General features: G+C 44.0%; 1 protein-coding gene across 2 annotated transcripts in view; it reads right to left on the bottom strand.

The window, feature by feature from the left end:
* Positions 1–9629: 9629 nt before the first annotated feature.
* The window catches only part of plpp3 (phospholipid phosphatase 3), a 32860-nt gene continuing 28418 nt past the window's right edge, over positions 9630–14071 (bottom strand). For both annotated transcript variants that reach the window (XM_078259643.1, XM_078259642.1), the window contains exon 7: positions 9630–12003. In XM_078259643.1, coding sequence (XP_078115769.1) covers positions 11875–12003 — 129 coding nt within the window. In that variant the 3' untranslated portion in view covers positions 9630–11874. The remainder of the gene's footprint in view (positions 12004–14071) is intronic.

Here is a 14071-nt window from a genome sequence, read left to right as displayed (position 1 = left end):
ATGAATCCTCTCACTTTTAAAAACACGTACTAAAGGCATACGTCTGTGGTGAGAAAATTGATGTTTAGTGAAATGGTGAGTAATTGTATTACAGACCAGTATGAACAAATAGCGGGATTTATTTGGCACGTGTAGCATGTTAGCATCAAGAAGTTAAAACTTTTTGACTGAATACATTTTGACATGTTACAGTAGAAAGGAAAAAAAAAAAAAAAAAGAGAAAAAAAATCTACTTCTCCTAATTGCATTTATTTTGTGCTACTGGATCCAGTTTGAGTGACAGATCAAAATGCTGCACTGCTATTCCTAAAACTCAGACAGGATTTTGGAAACTCTGGAAAGTTGGGGTTATCTTCTGTCACAGTGATCATGAGGTTAACGGTAGAAAAACAGTGTTCAAGTTAAAAGGGAAGTCTGAATGTGTTTGCAGATCATTGATTGGCCAATGCAGCAGCTTCCTGTCAGATGACAAAGTGCTGCTGGGGCAGGCCGGAGATCTGCACACTGGTCTGGCTGGTCCACACTGCATTCCGTGTTCTGGTTTATTGGATTTTTCTTTAAACCAAATCACAATCGTCTTGGGCGGCGCTAAGCTCTGGACGCAGGCACGGCGCCTCTGCAAAATAGCCTCGTGAAGGAACTTGTTTTGGTGGAACGTGTGTACGTTCCAAGGTTGTTTTAGTCGTGCAACAGAAAACTCAGATTGGACAGATAGTCTCGCTAGCTGTCTGGATTTACCCTGCAGAGATCTGAGGAGCAGTTAACCATAGTCCTCAGAAATCCACCAGAGTTCAAAATGCCAACAAAGAAAGCGGACAGTGGAGGGACATCCGGTCCAAAATTAGGACATCCGGCGGATCTTCCGGCGGCACCAGAGCAATCCCATAAATGAATCGTCGTCAATATAGGCTAGGCATGGCATAACTACTTCTAAAACCATAACATCAGCGAGAGAGAGAGACAGAGAGAGAGAGCGAGAGGCTATTGTTCCAGCACAAACAACAAAGCAATTAGCAACATCCTGTTTGTGACAGAAAGAAACTGGCTGTCTTACTTTGCAAAACCACTTGAACTAAGTATAGTATTTGGAGTAAGTATGGCCTCATTTGTTTCATATTTTGACAGTAATGATCTTGTAAAATACATGTTGCATCTTAAATATTAAGAGTTGAACAGAGCAGAGGGCAAAGCTACAGCATTAGGAAAACATGCTGCATTATAAAACATAATTGTTTCCCCAAAGTGTCAGCAGTTATATTGTCAGAGCATGCAGACTTTGGTTCTCATTCAGGAATGAGGCTCTTCAACATGTGAAGGCAATAAAGACATCATTGACATGGTCTCTCAGAGAGGCCATAAAACATTCATTGACCATTATTGTTCACTCTCAACGGAGACATTATCTTGTTGCTCTCCAGGCCTCGGAAAGACAACAAACAAGCATCTGGCTGCGGACAGTTTACGGCGCTGTGCAACACCTCCGCATTTCTTTTAGCCGTGCTAAAGTCTTCTGTAGCGGGGTGGATGTGTAGTGAAAATGTTCTGTCTTTTCAATTAATGTTTGACTCACTTCCTTTCACTATGTGGAGCATCTGCACACATCAGAGGGGAATATAAGTGTCTTGTGAGGAGTCAGAGATAAAACGTTTGTGGTGGGATTCAAACTCAGGAGTCCATTCCAGTAACTCAGATGTGCGAGTTGACAGACACACACACACACACACAGGCCTTTTCTTATTCTGTGTGACCACAACCCCCCCCCCCCCCCCCACCTCTGTATTGCTCATCTGCTTCTGTCAGTAACTCAGATGTGCGCACACACACACACACACACACACACACAGGCCTTTTCTTATTCTGTGTGACCACAACCCCCCCCCCTCCCCCCACCTCTGTATTGCTCATCTGCTTCTGTCTGTCATCCTTTACTTTCACTCTTCTCACCGTCTGCTCCTTTCACTTTTTTCTTTGCTCAAGTCATGCCCTGACGACTAGCTTTATAAGCTAATTAGCAGTTTGCGATAAAACTGGTCAAGGCAACTCCTTCACTAGCCTACTCACACTTTGCTGGGGCGATAGCGTCCCTGCTATCCACCCAGGCCCGAGTCTTCACGCCAAACGGACACAGGCTGCTGTGCTTCAGGTTCCGGTGAATCCTCGGTGGTGGCCTCTTGCTCCTTTTCAGTGCCTGCTGCTCTGCTGCTCAGGTCTGTTGCTTCCCATTTCTTTCTCCTCGCTGGCGTGCGGGAAGGACGAAGTTGACACTGAGACTGGGAAGCACCTCTCTGTCTGTGGTCACTTGCCGCCATGGTGTAGCCTACTGCTGGCCCTTTCTCCCCTTCTTCCCCTGTAACTACATCACGGTGCACCCATAGGTACTGTTACAAAAGCTAAGCTAACGTGGGCTCGTAGAACAAAGGAACACAGCTACTAAAGGCTAACCTAGCTGGTAACAATGATATTGTCGCCTCTCATGTGCGTTGCGTTTAGCGTGAGATCTATGCTGGCCTGGATGAGTGTATATCTTTCCTAAGAGGGGTTGTGTTGTGTTAAACTGACTCACCCAGCCGCTGTTTCAATTAGCGGTCAAAAGATGGCTGCTGGCTTCGGCGTCCATGCTGTCAGGCACGAGCTGCTCCCCCAGGTCTATCCTCTGTTTCACACCACGTCTCTTCTTCTGCTTCACACCGAATCTGCTCTATGTCGTCTCCTTTTTGTTACTTTTAAAGTCCCAGGTCTTCGCACACCTGCTGCTTGTTGTGCTGATTGCTGCTGGAGTGAGTTTGTGTTTAGTTCAAGGGCAGTTGGAAAATACACTACACACCAATAAAATACCACACAATTGATGTCTTGATGTCTCTGAGCTGTCAGTTGGGACAAATCGCAGTGTCACTGGTTCCTCGTAGACCCCTGCAGTCCTGGAATTATTCAATCTGACAGCTAACACAACTCCGAGCTGCAGTGTGCATGTGCATGTAAATGAAATACTTTAGGTCAGAGACATTAAGAGTTTTTTTTAGAGAAATGTGGTGCAGATTAGACTAAGTCACATGTGTTGGGAGATTCATCATGAAAATATTTCCACATTCTCTTTGAGGATGAGTGTTTAGTTAGACCAGAATGGAGACACACAGGGAGGCTAGACAAATATAAATACATGCACATATGCTGTATATTCATATACATCAATTTGGACCAATTTTTAGCTGATGATGGATGGGCTTTGGGAGTTTATCACATTTCCTAACTTGTTTTGACCTAGTCCCATGGCTGACCTTATTAAACCTTACAGACCCTGCACTCTCCCCTGTTTCCCTCTGTCTCCCACAGAGAAAGACAAAGATACCCGAAGTGAATCATGCGCTTCACAATCTACAATTCCTGCTTTACTGTATTTGGTCAAATTACAGCTTTCAACCTGAATACGCACATATTCCAGTAAATTCCTCAGAGTGAACATCACATCTTTACGAGTACGATGGATGGGCCAAATGTCTGGAGCAGGTATTCAGCTTGTTGTCAGCGAGGCAGATGCATAGTCCCTGAGTGCTGAGCTCACAGTTGGCTTCCTGCAGGATGACACAACAGATACGCAAATGCTATGCAGACCCTCGTAGATGACCAGTAAATCAGGCAGCAGCCTCTGGATTGCAGCCAGAGGGACTGAGCTGAATTCTGACTCCCAATAATCACTGAGCGGTTCTGCACTGCTGGAGAAATTGTGTTTGTGTGTGTGCATATGGGAGCAATATGTGTCTGTGGGTTTGAGTGCAGTGTTGCGTGAGCAGGTGATCCACAACGGTTTAAGCAACTTTGGCTGTATGACAGAATTCCCTTGGGCAACCTTGAAGAGAAAAGAAGGCAAAGAAGGAAGAGGGAGAGAGATGCATGCCTAACTCCATTTTGTACATTTAAAGGATCACAGAGGCCTGTGTCGCAGTCGTCTAATCCCATTTCCTCCTCACCTGTCACTGCCCTCCCTTCATCCTCTGTCCCCTTTCTTCTCCATCTCTCCCAAACATCGTCTGCTCTAAAGGAACTAGACACCGGTAGAAATCTTCACTCTGCATTCGTTTAACCTGTCTGATTGCATCAGTGGAGATGGTGTGTGTGTGTGTGTGTGTGTGTGTGTGCGTGTGTGTGTGTGTGTGTGTGTGTGTGTGTGTGTGTGTGTGTGTGTGTGTGTGTGCGTGCGTGTGTGTGTGTGTGTGCGTGCGTGCGTGTGTGTGTGTCTGCGTCTGTGTTGTTTGGTTTTTCCCCTTGATGTTTTTGTATTAACCACTATGTTTGGTACAATGATCTCTGTGTCAGTACTTTTTTTTTTTTTTTAAATAACCACCAATAAAACTTTTTTACATCTGTAAAAAGCATGTCTAGTAAAAAAGTTCAGAGCAACCAAATCCCTGTGCTCCTTTTCTGACCTGTTCACTCCTCCATATGGGCCATGATAGGACTGATGGGAGGAGAGTATCTTTTCTATACAGGGAGGTAATGCAGGTTTTATGTTGTTCAAATTGAAAAGAAGATCATTTAGATTAGTAAATAAAGCTGAATCCTTAAGAAACCACAAGTTGGTTAACGAGGCTTTTCAATGCATGTTGGAGAAAAGTGTGGACATGAGAGAAACATAAAGGCAAGAGAGTGGGTGGACACAGAGGCCATTTACGTGAAGATGACATAATCACCTGTTGCCCCCACGTGCAGCCAACATCTGTGAAATGTATTCACTTTCTATCCTTCGCTCTCCTCTCCCTCTTTTTCCAGTCAGCTCACCCCCCATGCACAGACACTATGTCACACAGGGATAGTGTTGTTATGTGTGAAGTGGGCAATATTTATTATTTTATATTCATGCAGTAGTGACATTTCAGAAACAACGTGCTCAAACTGCAAACCCTGAAGGTCTGAATGTGTGTGCCAAGTTTTAGGGCAATCCAATAGTTAAAGGAACGCCGTCTTATTGGGACTTTAGCTTATTCACCGTATCCCCCAGAGTTAGATAAGTCCATACATACCCTTCTCATCTCCGTGCGTGTTGTAGCTCTGTCTGACGCGCCCGCTGCTAGCCTAGCTTAGCGCAGATCCTGGACCGGCTCCATCTAGCCTACTGTTCCCAATAAGTGACAAAATAACGCCAACATAGTGATTAGTGCTAACTCCAGGCGAACTCTCTGCTCCTCAACACGGGGCTTCTGCGAGCAAATCACTCCGCCCAAATAGAAGAAGTAGTGCTTTGCCTTCTGAGAATATAGTTCCCAGTATGTACATGGTTAGAAGATGGCTGTGTCTCATGTGACTTTGTTATTTGTACACGCTGTGACTACACAAATCACAACATGTAAATAGGAAAATGTTGGCGTTATTTCGTCACTTATTGGGAGCAGTAGGCTAGATGGAGCCGGTTACCTCCAGCATCTGTGCTAAGCTAAGCTAGCAGAGGGTGCGTCAGACAGAGTTACGACACGCACGGAGATAAGAAGGGTATGTATGGACTTATCTAACTCTTGGGGATACGGTGAATAAGCTCAAGTCCCAATAAGTCGGCGTGTTCCTTTAAATGCACAAATATGAACCTCATGGTGGCACTAAAGGGAAAAGACAGAGGATCACCAAAGTCATTGGGGTTCGTCAACTGGGCACCATGAATGTCTGACCAAAATTTCATGGCAATCTATCCACTAGTTGTTGAGCTATCTCAGTCTGAACCAAATACTTCAAACTTAATATATCTCGTTGCAGTTACTACACCTACTGTTTGCTCCACACAGAAATATGAACCCTTCTAATCGGAACAGAAGAATTAGGTTAATCCAGTCTTCCTGTCTGTCAAATTGAACACGAGACTGATATTAAACTCCCTTTTTATGTTCACTGGATTTAGATTTGAGGTTTCATTCATATCAAATAGCTCCAAAATCCCTCCCTATAGCTGAGACAAAGACGTAGTGTTCTCATGCTGGATCATCATCATAAAAACATTAATCCTAAGTATTAATCCTCTTGCTGCTTTTACACATGCGCCTACTGACTGACAGCAGCATCCAACACCCCACCGCGTCCTTATTTTAATCAGTGATACGCATTTAATACAGTAGATTGAAAAACTGGGTTAATACTACAAAAGTCTTCTTTTCATGTATTTAAAGCTGCTCAGTTTTCCTAATGTATCTGTTTTGTTGAAGTTTTCCCTCTGTGAATTCTATCTGACACAGCAATGCAGGGTATGCAGGTGGTAGAAGAAGCTGTTGCTGTTCTTTATCATTCATCTCATCCATCTATCTCCATGTTTCGGTCAATTCTGTCAGAATGGAAAACATTTCAATCATTTGGAAACCTGAAACCGAAAATCCATAATAGCCCATACGAAAGTTTTTCTTTCTCCTTCTTTTTCATTCACACTAGTTTCCTTTTTTTGTCCTCTCTGTGTCCTGTGGGTGGGTCATATATCTACATATATGTCTTATGTGTGTTAAAACCCAGCAGACACTAACATACTGTAAACAGTTAACTGCTGGGAGCCTCTGCTCCTATTTCCCTTAAGGAAATGCAGAGCCCTGCCCAGACTTCTCTCCTCTGGCCAGCCTGCGTGTGTCTCGTGGCCCAGCTACCTCTCTGTTCTCTGGACTGTGCTGCAGAGAAACAGCCCTCAGAGCTCCAGGCCTCCAGGCGGCTCTCCTGGAGGTGCCACCGTCACCACAACCCAGCAACTCCATCTCTGTCTCTCTCACTAACACACACTCACTCGCAACTTACAAGCCAAACCAGAGCCACTTACAGTAGCACTCTTGTTATGCCGTGATGCTTTTTATATCATGTGTGCCAGTGGACCATTTCACTCTGGGCTTTTTGACTACAACCACTACGTACATGGCAAGAAGAGAAGTCTGTTAGTCAGCTGAGAGCCACTCTAACCACTTGTACACACGCCGATTCTGAGCTACTGTGTTGGGTTAAATACAAACTTTCCTTTCCCACTCGCCAATTTTAACTGCTGCATTCTTGCTTGCAACATACCTTTTGGTTTCAGAGTGTCATATTCATTCAAGAGAATGTGTCCTTCAGTCATTTGGTATATGGTATGTGGACACATATGTTATCAATCTGTCGTGCTTCTTCTCAGAAAAGGAAAAGGTTCTCCACAGCAATTATACTGGAATTTCTAACAAAGTCCAGTTGAGCAGAACGGGGTTAACTTGCAGCTGACACTTAACAGCTGTCAAATGACACTTTATTTACATTCAAGTGTATCAAATATGTCATTTGATTACCTGTATTACTCAATTATGTTGCATATCCTAATATTTGCATTATTCTTTGTGTCATTGGTGTGTGAGGTAGAACAGCCATGTTTTTTAACGTGACCCCGTGCATTTTTGGGTTTGTCCAAAAGGGGTTTTGAAAGGGTTTTATAAGACCACGGGTGGAGGAATTTCTCAGCCCACAGAAGAGGACGTAATCCATACAACTTTTGTTAAAATGTCAACAACAATAACATAGGAGCTACAGGGTTTCCACATGCCAACAGGAATTAGCATTTGATTTTTTTTTTTTTTTTAAAGTTTGGACACTAAGATGAAAATGACAAACATCAGCTTGATGCAAGCAATAAATGAGAGTAAGCAGGCCAAGGGGATGCTCTATGCAGTATATGTCACCCACCCAGCATACTCAGAGAGGTACAGTACTATGTAATAATGCCTTGGCCTGGCTATGGCAGCACCATGCCAGCTCTGCTCTGTTCCGCTGCTGCCAAACAAGACCACAACATGGGCCTCTCTCTGCCTCAGCAGCAGGCCCTTGACTATTACAGCCACGCATGGCTGACCCCAGGCCTACCAGCTGTTCACAGGCACCGTAAATCTGTTTGGTGCTGTCTGTTTTTTTTCACAACTGACCTCAGACCAGCTGTACTGTCAATGTCAATAAAAGACCGTACTTTACTGGACGCTAGGGGGAAACAGGCATGCCACTATAATGATAACATCAGTCAAATGATCGCCTTTTTAATCATTGTCGTTCATTGCTTCACGGCTCTTGTCTGAGTCTTTCTTTCTCTTTCTTCTTTTGAATTCTTTTCTTTTCTTTTTTTCTGTTTAATGTCACTCTTGCATGAAAACTACTCCAAAAAGACTTCAGTTCCTTCTTGATCATGCTACAGATCTGCTTAGAATTATAGATGTTTTGAGTTCACAGGTTTAAAATGTATGTGTATAAAGTAAAATACAGAATATTGTGATGTGGACATGCAGTTCCAGTGGTGTGCTTCGCATGAATACAGTGTAGCGTTTAGATTAAACGTGTTTTTGACGGGGAGGCGACACACAGAAAATGTAATTCTGGCTTTTCTCTCCTTGGTTAAAACACGCTGTGGTGGAGAAAATGACACTTCTTGTTTGTGTGCTTGATGGCAGACACACACACACACACACACACACACACACACACACACACACGATGACTTCAGCTCCTTTAAGGCCCAGACACACAGACCGGACGGCCGACCCTCAGCAGAAAAGGCAGTTGGACTGATCAGTCTCCCTGAGTTGGTCAAAAAAGTGCCTCAGAACACACTAAAGTGACAAGACATAATACATCTCCATAACAGCAGGCGGCGCTAATCTGTATTGTCGCCCAAAAATGAAAACCGGCAGCTGATTGGAAGAACGCATCATGTGGGTCTGGTTTCTCCGGAAAGTCAAAGACAGACTGTCATGGCAGCTTGTTCAGAATACGATCTCATATTGTACTAAAATAGTTCACCGAAACGTGTTTCTGAAAACATTTTAAGCGAGAAATAGGCCGTGCAGTTGCTGAATCTGTCTTCATTTCAGACTCTAGTCACGCTCATCCCGCTCCCCGTTTCCGGGTTAGCACTCTACCAATCAGATGGGTCATTTGAGTCCGACTGCCAACATGTCAAATCGGCCAAAATTAAGGCCGACGGCCCCTCGGACGGATGACGGCATGGGATACACCGAACAGACTCGAGTCACTGACCTCGCCAGACTGTCCAACAGCCGATTATCGGGTTGGTGTGTCAGCGCCTTTAGTGTGGTGTCTGCCAGTGTGAAATCACACACACTTCTGAGCCCCTGTACTGTACTGTGTCATGTGATATTTTTGACAACAGGAACTAAAGCCATGGTGAGGCCACCGCAAAAAGTGTTACTTCTTCAGCTTCTATACGTATTCCTTAGCACTCATTTACAGTACATAAAAGTAGCAATATGCCACAAAACATCACCGCCGAATGTGAGATAACACTCTCAATACCTCACACATCACAATGCTGCACTATAGCACTAACTTACAACATATTTTTAGCAGTGTACTTATGTATATCTATCATATATTGTTTTAATATTATTAATCTACTTTTGTAAATAGCTGAAGTAAAGTACCTACAGTTTGTAATGAAGTAAACTACTGGAGTGAATGTACTTAGTTACATTCCACCACTGATGTTTCTTTATTGTGTGCAGATTCTTCATATTTCTTTGCGTACGGAGAAATTAAAGGGATCATTTTCAGGAGCAAACATTTACAACAAAATCCGTCAAGCCAAACATAACAAACATTTTCTGAACTTGTAGTCCAAGTGTAGGATCAACAGTGAAGACAAGCCAAAGTTGTGTTCATAATGAGCTTTTTATTTAAAAGCACATGTATTAGAGCTAAGTACATTTAGCAGAAAAAACAGCATTGCAACTATGTCTTTGTACAAAAAAAACGAGACAATACAAAAATATTAATATTGAATTTTAATACAATTGTGGGTGTACTTTTTTTGAATGCATATTACAAACGTAACTATAACAATCTACAATAGTTACCTAGATACAAAAATCTGTCAGTCGATGCTTTTTAAGCAGCATTTTGTGAAGAACACAGGTCTGTAATCATAGTGGATATATCTAAACATGTTAAGAAACTGTATCTTACAGAGTAACTTTAGTGATCTATACATTATTTATATATTTATAAAAAGAGAGTGAAAACGGCTTGGTGAAATGATAGGACGGACTATACGATGAGAAAGATGTGCAACATGGCAGAGTGTGTTGTTGGAGGATATCTGAGTCGGCTGTAAATAAAAAAGGGCTTCTGTACTGTACAACTGTTAGTGATTATACGGGACAGGCTATAAACATACAAGGTTAAAAATGCTTCTTAGCTGAGAATAAAAATATTAGATCCACAGTTTTCATAACGCTCACCTGCTCTGTCGCTCTCTGACACACAGTGGCACACACACATGCACATAACAGACACAGACACACACACTTGGCACAGCTGACAGTGTGTCTCATTTGACACACACTTAGTTTATCAAGAGGGGGTTCTTTTTCACAGCGCTCATACATATGTACAAGCGTACACACACACACACACACACACACACACACACACACACACACACACACACACACACACACACACACACACACACACACACACACACACACACACACACACACACACACACACACACACACACACACACACACATCCATCCATCCATCCATCCATCCATCCATCCATTGCCAATGAGGGATTGGGTGGGTAAGAGCCCCTCCCTGCCAGCAGAAAGAGCCCAAATCATCCCAAAAATAATGTGCCAGCTTAGCTGTAATTCATCACCCTCTTTCCACGGTGACAGCCCGCACCCCTCCACTCCGTCCACCCATCCCCTTCCTGTTTAGGAAGCCAAACAGATGGCCAACCAACACCAGGAAGTGGCATGGCACAGCCACGCCTCTTATACAGCTGCTGGGAGATCTGCCTCCCTTCTTCCACAAGGAAATATCCCCCTTTTACTACATCTAACCCTCGAAAAATGCAACATCCCGGGTTTGGGCCACTCTGAGAGTCCACTAGAAAAAGCTTGACGTGCTGATCTGGAGACAGAGGTACATGTTGGAGGGCTTCACTTCCTACTGCTAAAGACAGTTTATTGGGATACTGACGTCTTGCTTATCAGTCAACAACAAAGACAGCCAAAGGACTGCTCTGAAATCTGTTGAAAAGATCAGTATGTGATCCTTACAGTGGCCTCCTGGTAACAGGGTTATTGTTATTGAAGCCATGCTATGCTAACTTTATCCTGCCTGGCGCATGGCGTCTTGTGAAGCCACCGCCACAGGCTCGGTTGGCTTCTGGGAGTTACTACTTCTGTCTCATGGGTGTCAGCTTTATCAAGTTTTCATTCAGTTAGACGTCTCAGGCAGCAAGTGGTGATAATGGACAATGAACTTAAAAAAAAACAAAAAAACAGTGCTATAAGTTATATTTTTCTATACTGTTAATATTTCTATGCTGCTAGTTATTGCAGTAATATCCTTCCCGTAGCTAAGGAAGTTGTTGTCCTACGGCGTTCCAAGGCCACAGAGAGTTCGGAGAGGAAGCATCACTGGAAATCCCTCTCTCAGGCAAGGGGGTTTGTCTTTTTTTTTCTTTTTCTTTTTTTTCTTCATTCATTTTGAAGTGTTTTCCCTTCTTGTGGTCAACACTTCCATCAGACCTCCACACCCTTTAGCTCTGCCTGTCAAGTCATCAATTTCTTAAATCATTTTGTCTTTTAGTCTTCCAATTCTTATCTGTTTGTGCTCAAAAACGATGGGCTCAAATGTTGATTAGTAGTTAACATAATGGTAAATAATAAGTCTGGATAGTGAGAGTGGACTCTGCTGTGCAAATCTCAAATCGGACACCCTAGTCCACGGAGTGAGTGCCTCTGCTGGGCATTGCAAAAGGGAGGAGGGTGCCATTTGAGACGCAGCTACAGTCTCTCGTCGCTACATTCTACTGTCCGATGGGAGGCGAGCAGCGCTGCGATTGGCTCCTCGGTCACAGGGACGAGGTCGCGGCCTTCTCTCACACCATGTTGTGGTGGTTGTTCCTATCGATGATGTCGGACGAAGGGAGCAGCTCCTTCTTGATGGGGGAGGGCGGGGGCGTGGCTGGCTTCACCCTGGGCTTGAACAGGTCGGACACGTAGAACACCTGGAGGACACACAGAGGGAGAGCAAGGTGAGGAGATAGACGGCGAACAGAGAAGACATGAAGAATCAGCGGAAAAACATGAGGACATTGTTTCCTGTAGATAAAGATCGGGATGGTTGTTTGGATGCGTGTGTCCTGGTTCGTAGTTCAGTTTGAATGCAAATGAACATGAACCACATTGGAAGACAGTTGAGTTAGCATTGTAATTTGCATAAAGCGTGTTAAATCCAGTTGATTTGCCTATGTCAGACATCTCCCGAGGCAAAGTTACCAAATAACCAACCCTATGTCTCCTCTTAGCTAAAAGCTTGGGCTCAAACATGTTTTTTTTTCTCTGATACGCGGCAGTCAAACTTTCTCCACAAGACAAAATCTAATGAAATTGCACAAGTGAAGATTTAATAGCAGGGGTGACCTGCACCTCTTAGCTGGATCTGGAAACAGTCTGGATACAACATGGCAGGTCTGAACAGGGTCAATGTGAATATGCACCTACGTGTTCTTGTGTCTGCAGGGGAGCTGTGAGCTGGCAAGACGCGTAAAAGGTAATGTTGCATTACTTCATGATGCCATGATGAGAAACTCCCTCCGCCACACTTTGTACAATCCAAAACTAGCAACGCTGAGTAATGTGGCTGAAGGAAATGATCTTAGTATAGCTCACATTAAACTGACAATCAAACGCAGTGAAACAGAGCTAATCCTTTTTATTAAACAATGCCCGGGGGGGATTCCCCTTTTATATCAACTCTGAGGTCAGCCTGGCAGCCACTGGTGGCCAATGGATGATGTGAGAGAAAGAAAGAAGAAGAAAAGAAAAAAAAGGCAGAAAAGAAAGCTCTTCCTGAGATCCTGATGACATCATATGTCAAACAGGAAAATGGGCAGGGGTGGCCTGGAAGTGGGACCATGGAAACTACTGTTAAGAGTGGATTACCGTTACAAGGGTATGGGGTAAGTCATGAGCAACAGTGGCTTCAGCTTCACACTTAGACACACAAGTACATGCACACACAGAGGCGCAGCAGCGTTTCCTTCCATGCTGCCAGTCAAGGGTGAGCACAAGGACGGTGCCAGGGAGGCGAGGAGAGAGGGCAGGAGGGGGGGCGGCTGCCAATCAGCACTAAACTCTGAGGAAGAGAGCTTATAGTGTGTTCCATTTACCTTGGAACTCGGAAGCTGGAGCTGGGAATGACGTCACACCCGAGTTGACCACGTTCCATTAAAACAAGGCGGATTTCACAGTGGGGTTAGCTCTATCCAGGTTAGCCATTGTTAGCAATACCAGTTCATAACAACGCATTAGGCAGTTTTTCGTGTGCATACAAACAGCGTAACAACACGGTCACGGATAGAAGTTGGACTGGACTGTGTTTAAGACGGATTTAATGATACACAAATAAGACGGATGTGCAAATAAACTGTATATTACTACAGCTGTCACTGCTGTTGATGCCCGGAGCAGCCATGTTGGATTTCGAGGTTGGGGTAACGTAAGATGCTCCGACTTTCCAACTTGGAAATCCGACTTCAGGGGGCGTGTTTCCGACTTAGAGTACAAATGGAACGCTATGCACTATGCACCAGCTCCTCTTGGGAAAACAATATGGATAACTCTCATTGAAGAAAATGCAGTGCACTCATACGGGGAAAACATACTAGTGGTCATGGTCGACATACAGTCGGTGATCTATGTATATGACAAAGGCTGTCTCATTCTGAGCGGTTTGCTCAACACAGAGACATTCTCTTTCATTACAGCTTGACATATACTGACCATAGAATGGCCTTCACTGGTGACCTCTGACTGATAGATGACATCACACGTATATAGCTATCTCCATAACACACAGCTACTTTCAGAGCTGTAAAAGGGCTCTTTGTGTGTCGTTACAGCCAGTAGTTCACGCAGTGTCTTCAGTGCATCATTATATGGTACAGTATATTATGATATAATTAGGGGACTGGAGAGAGATATGCGATGAGTCATATCTCGGGACTGCCCCGAGCCATCATGGAAAACATTGTAGGCTTGTTTCCCCATCAGGATGCTCAGCGTCCAATCAGA

Source organism: Sander vitreus, chromosome 9 (genome assembly GCF_031162955.1).
Source record: "Sander vitreus isolate 19-12246 chromosome 9, sanVit1, whole genome shotgun sequence".
In the NCBI taxonomy this organism is placed as follows: Eukaryota; Metazoa; Chordata; class Actinopteri; order Perciformes; family Percidae; genus Sander; species Sander vitreus.
Note: the sequence above shows the minus strand (reverse complement) of the source record. Positions and strands in the feature narration are given on the sequence as shown.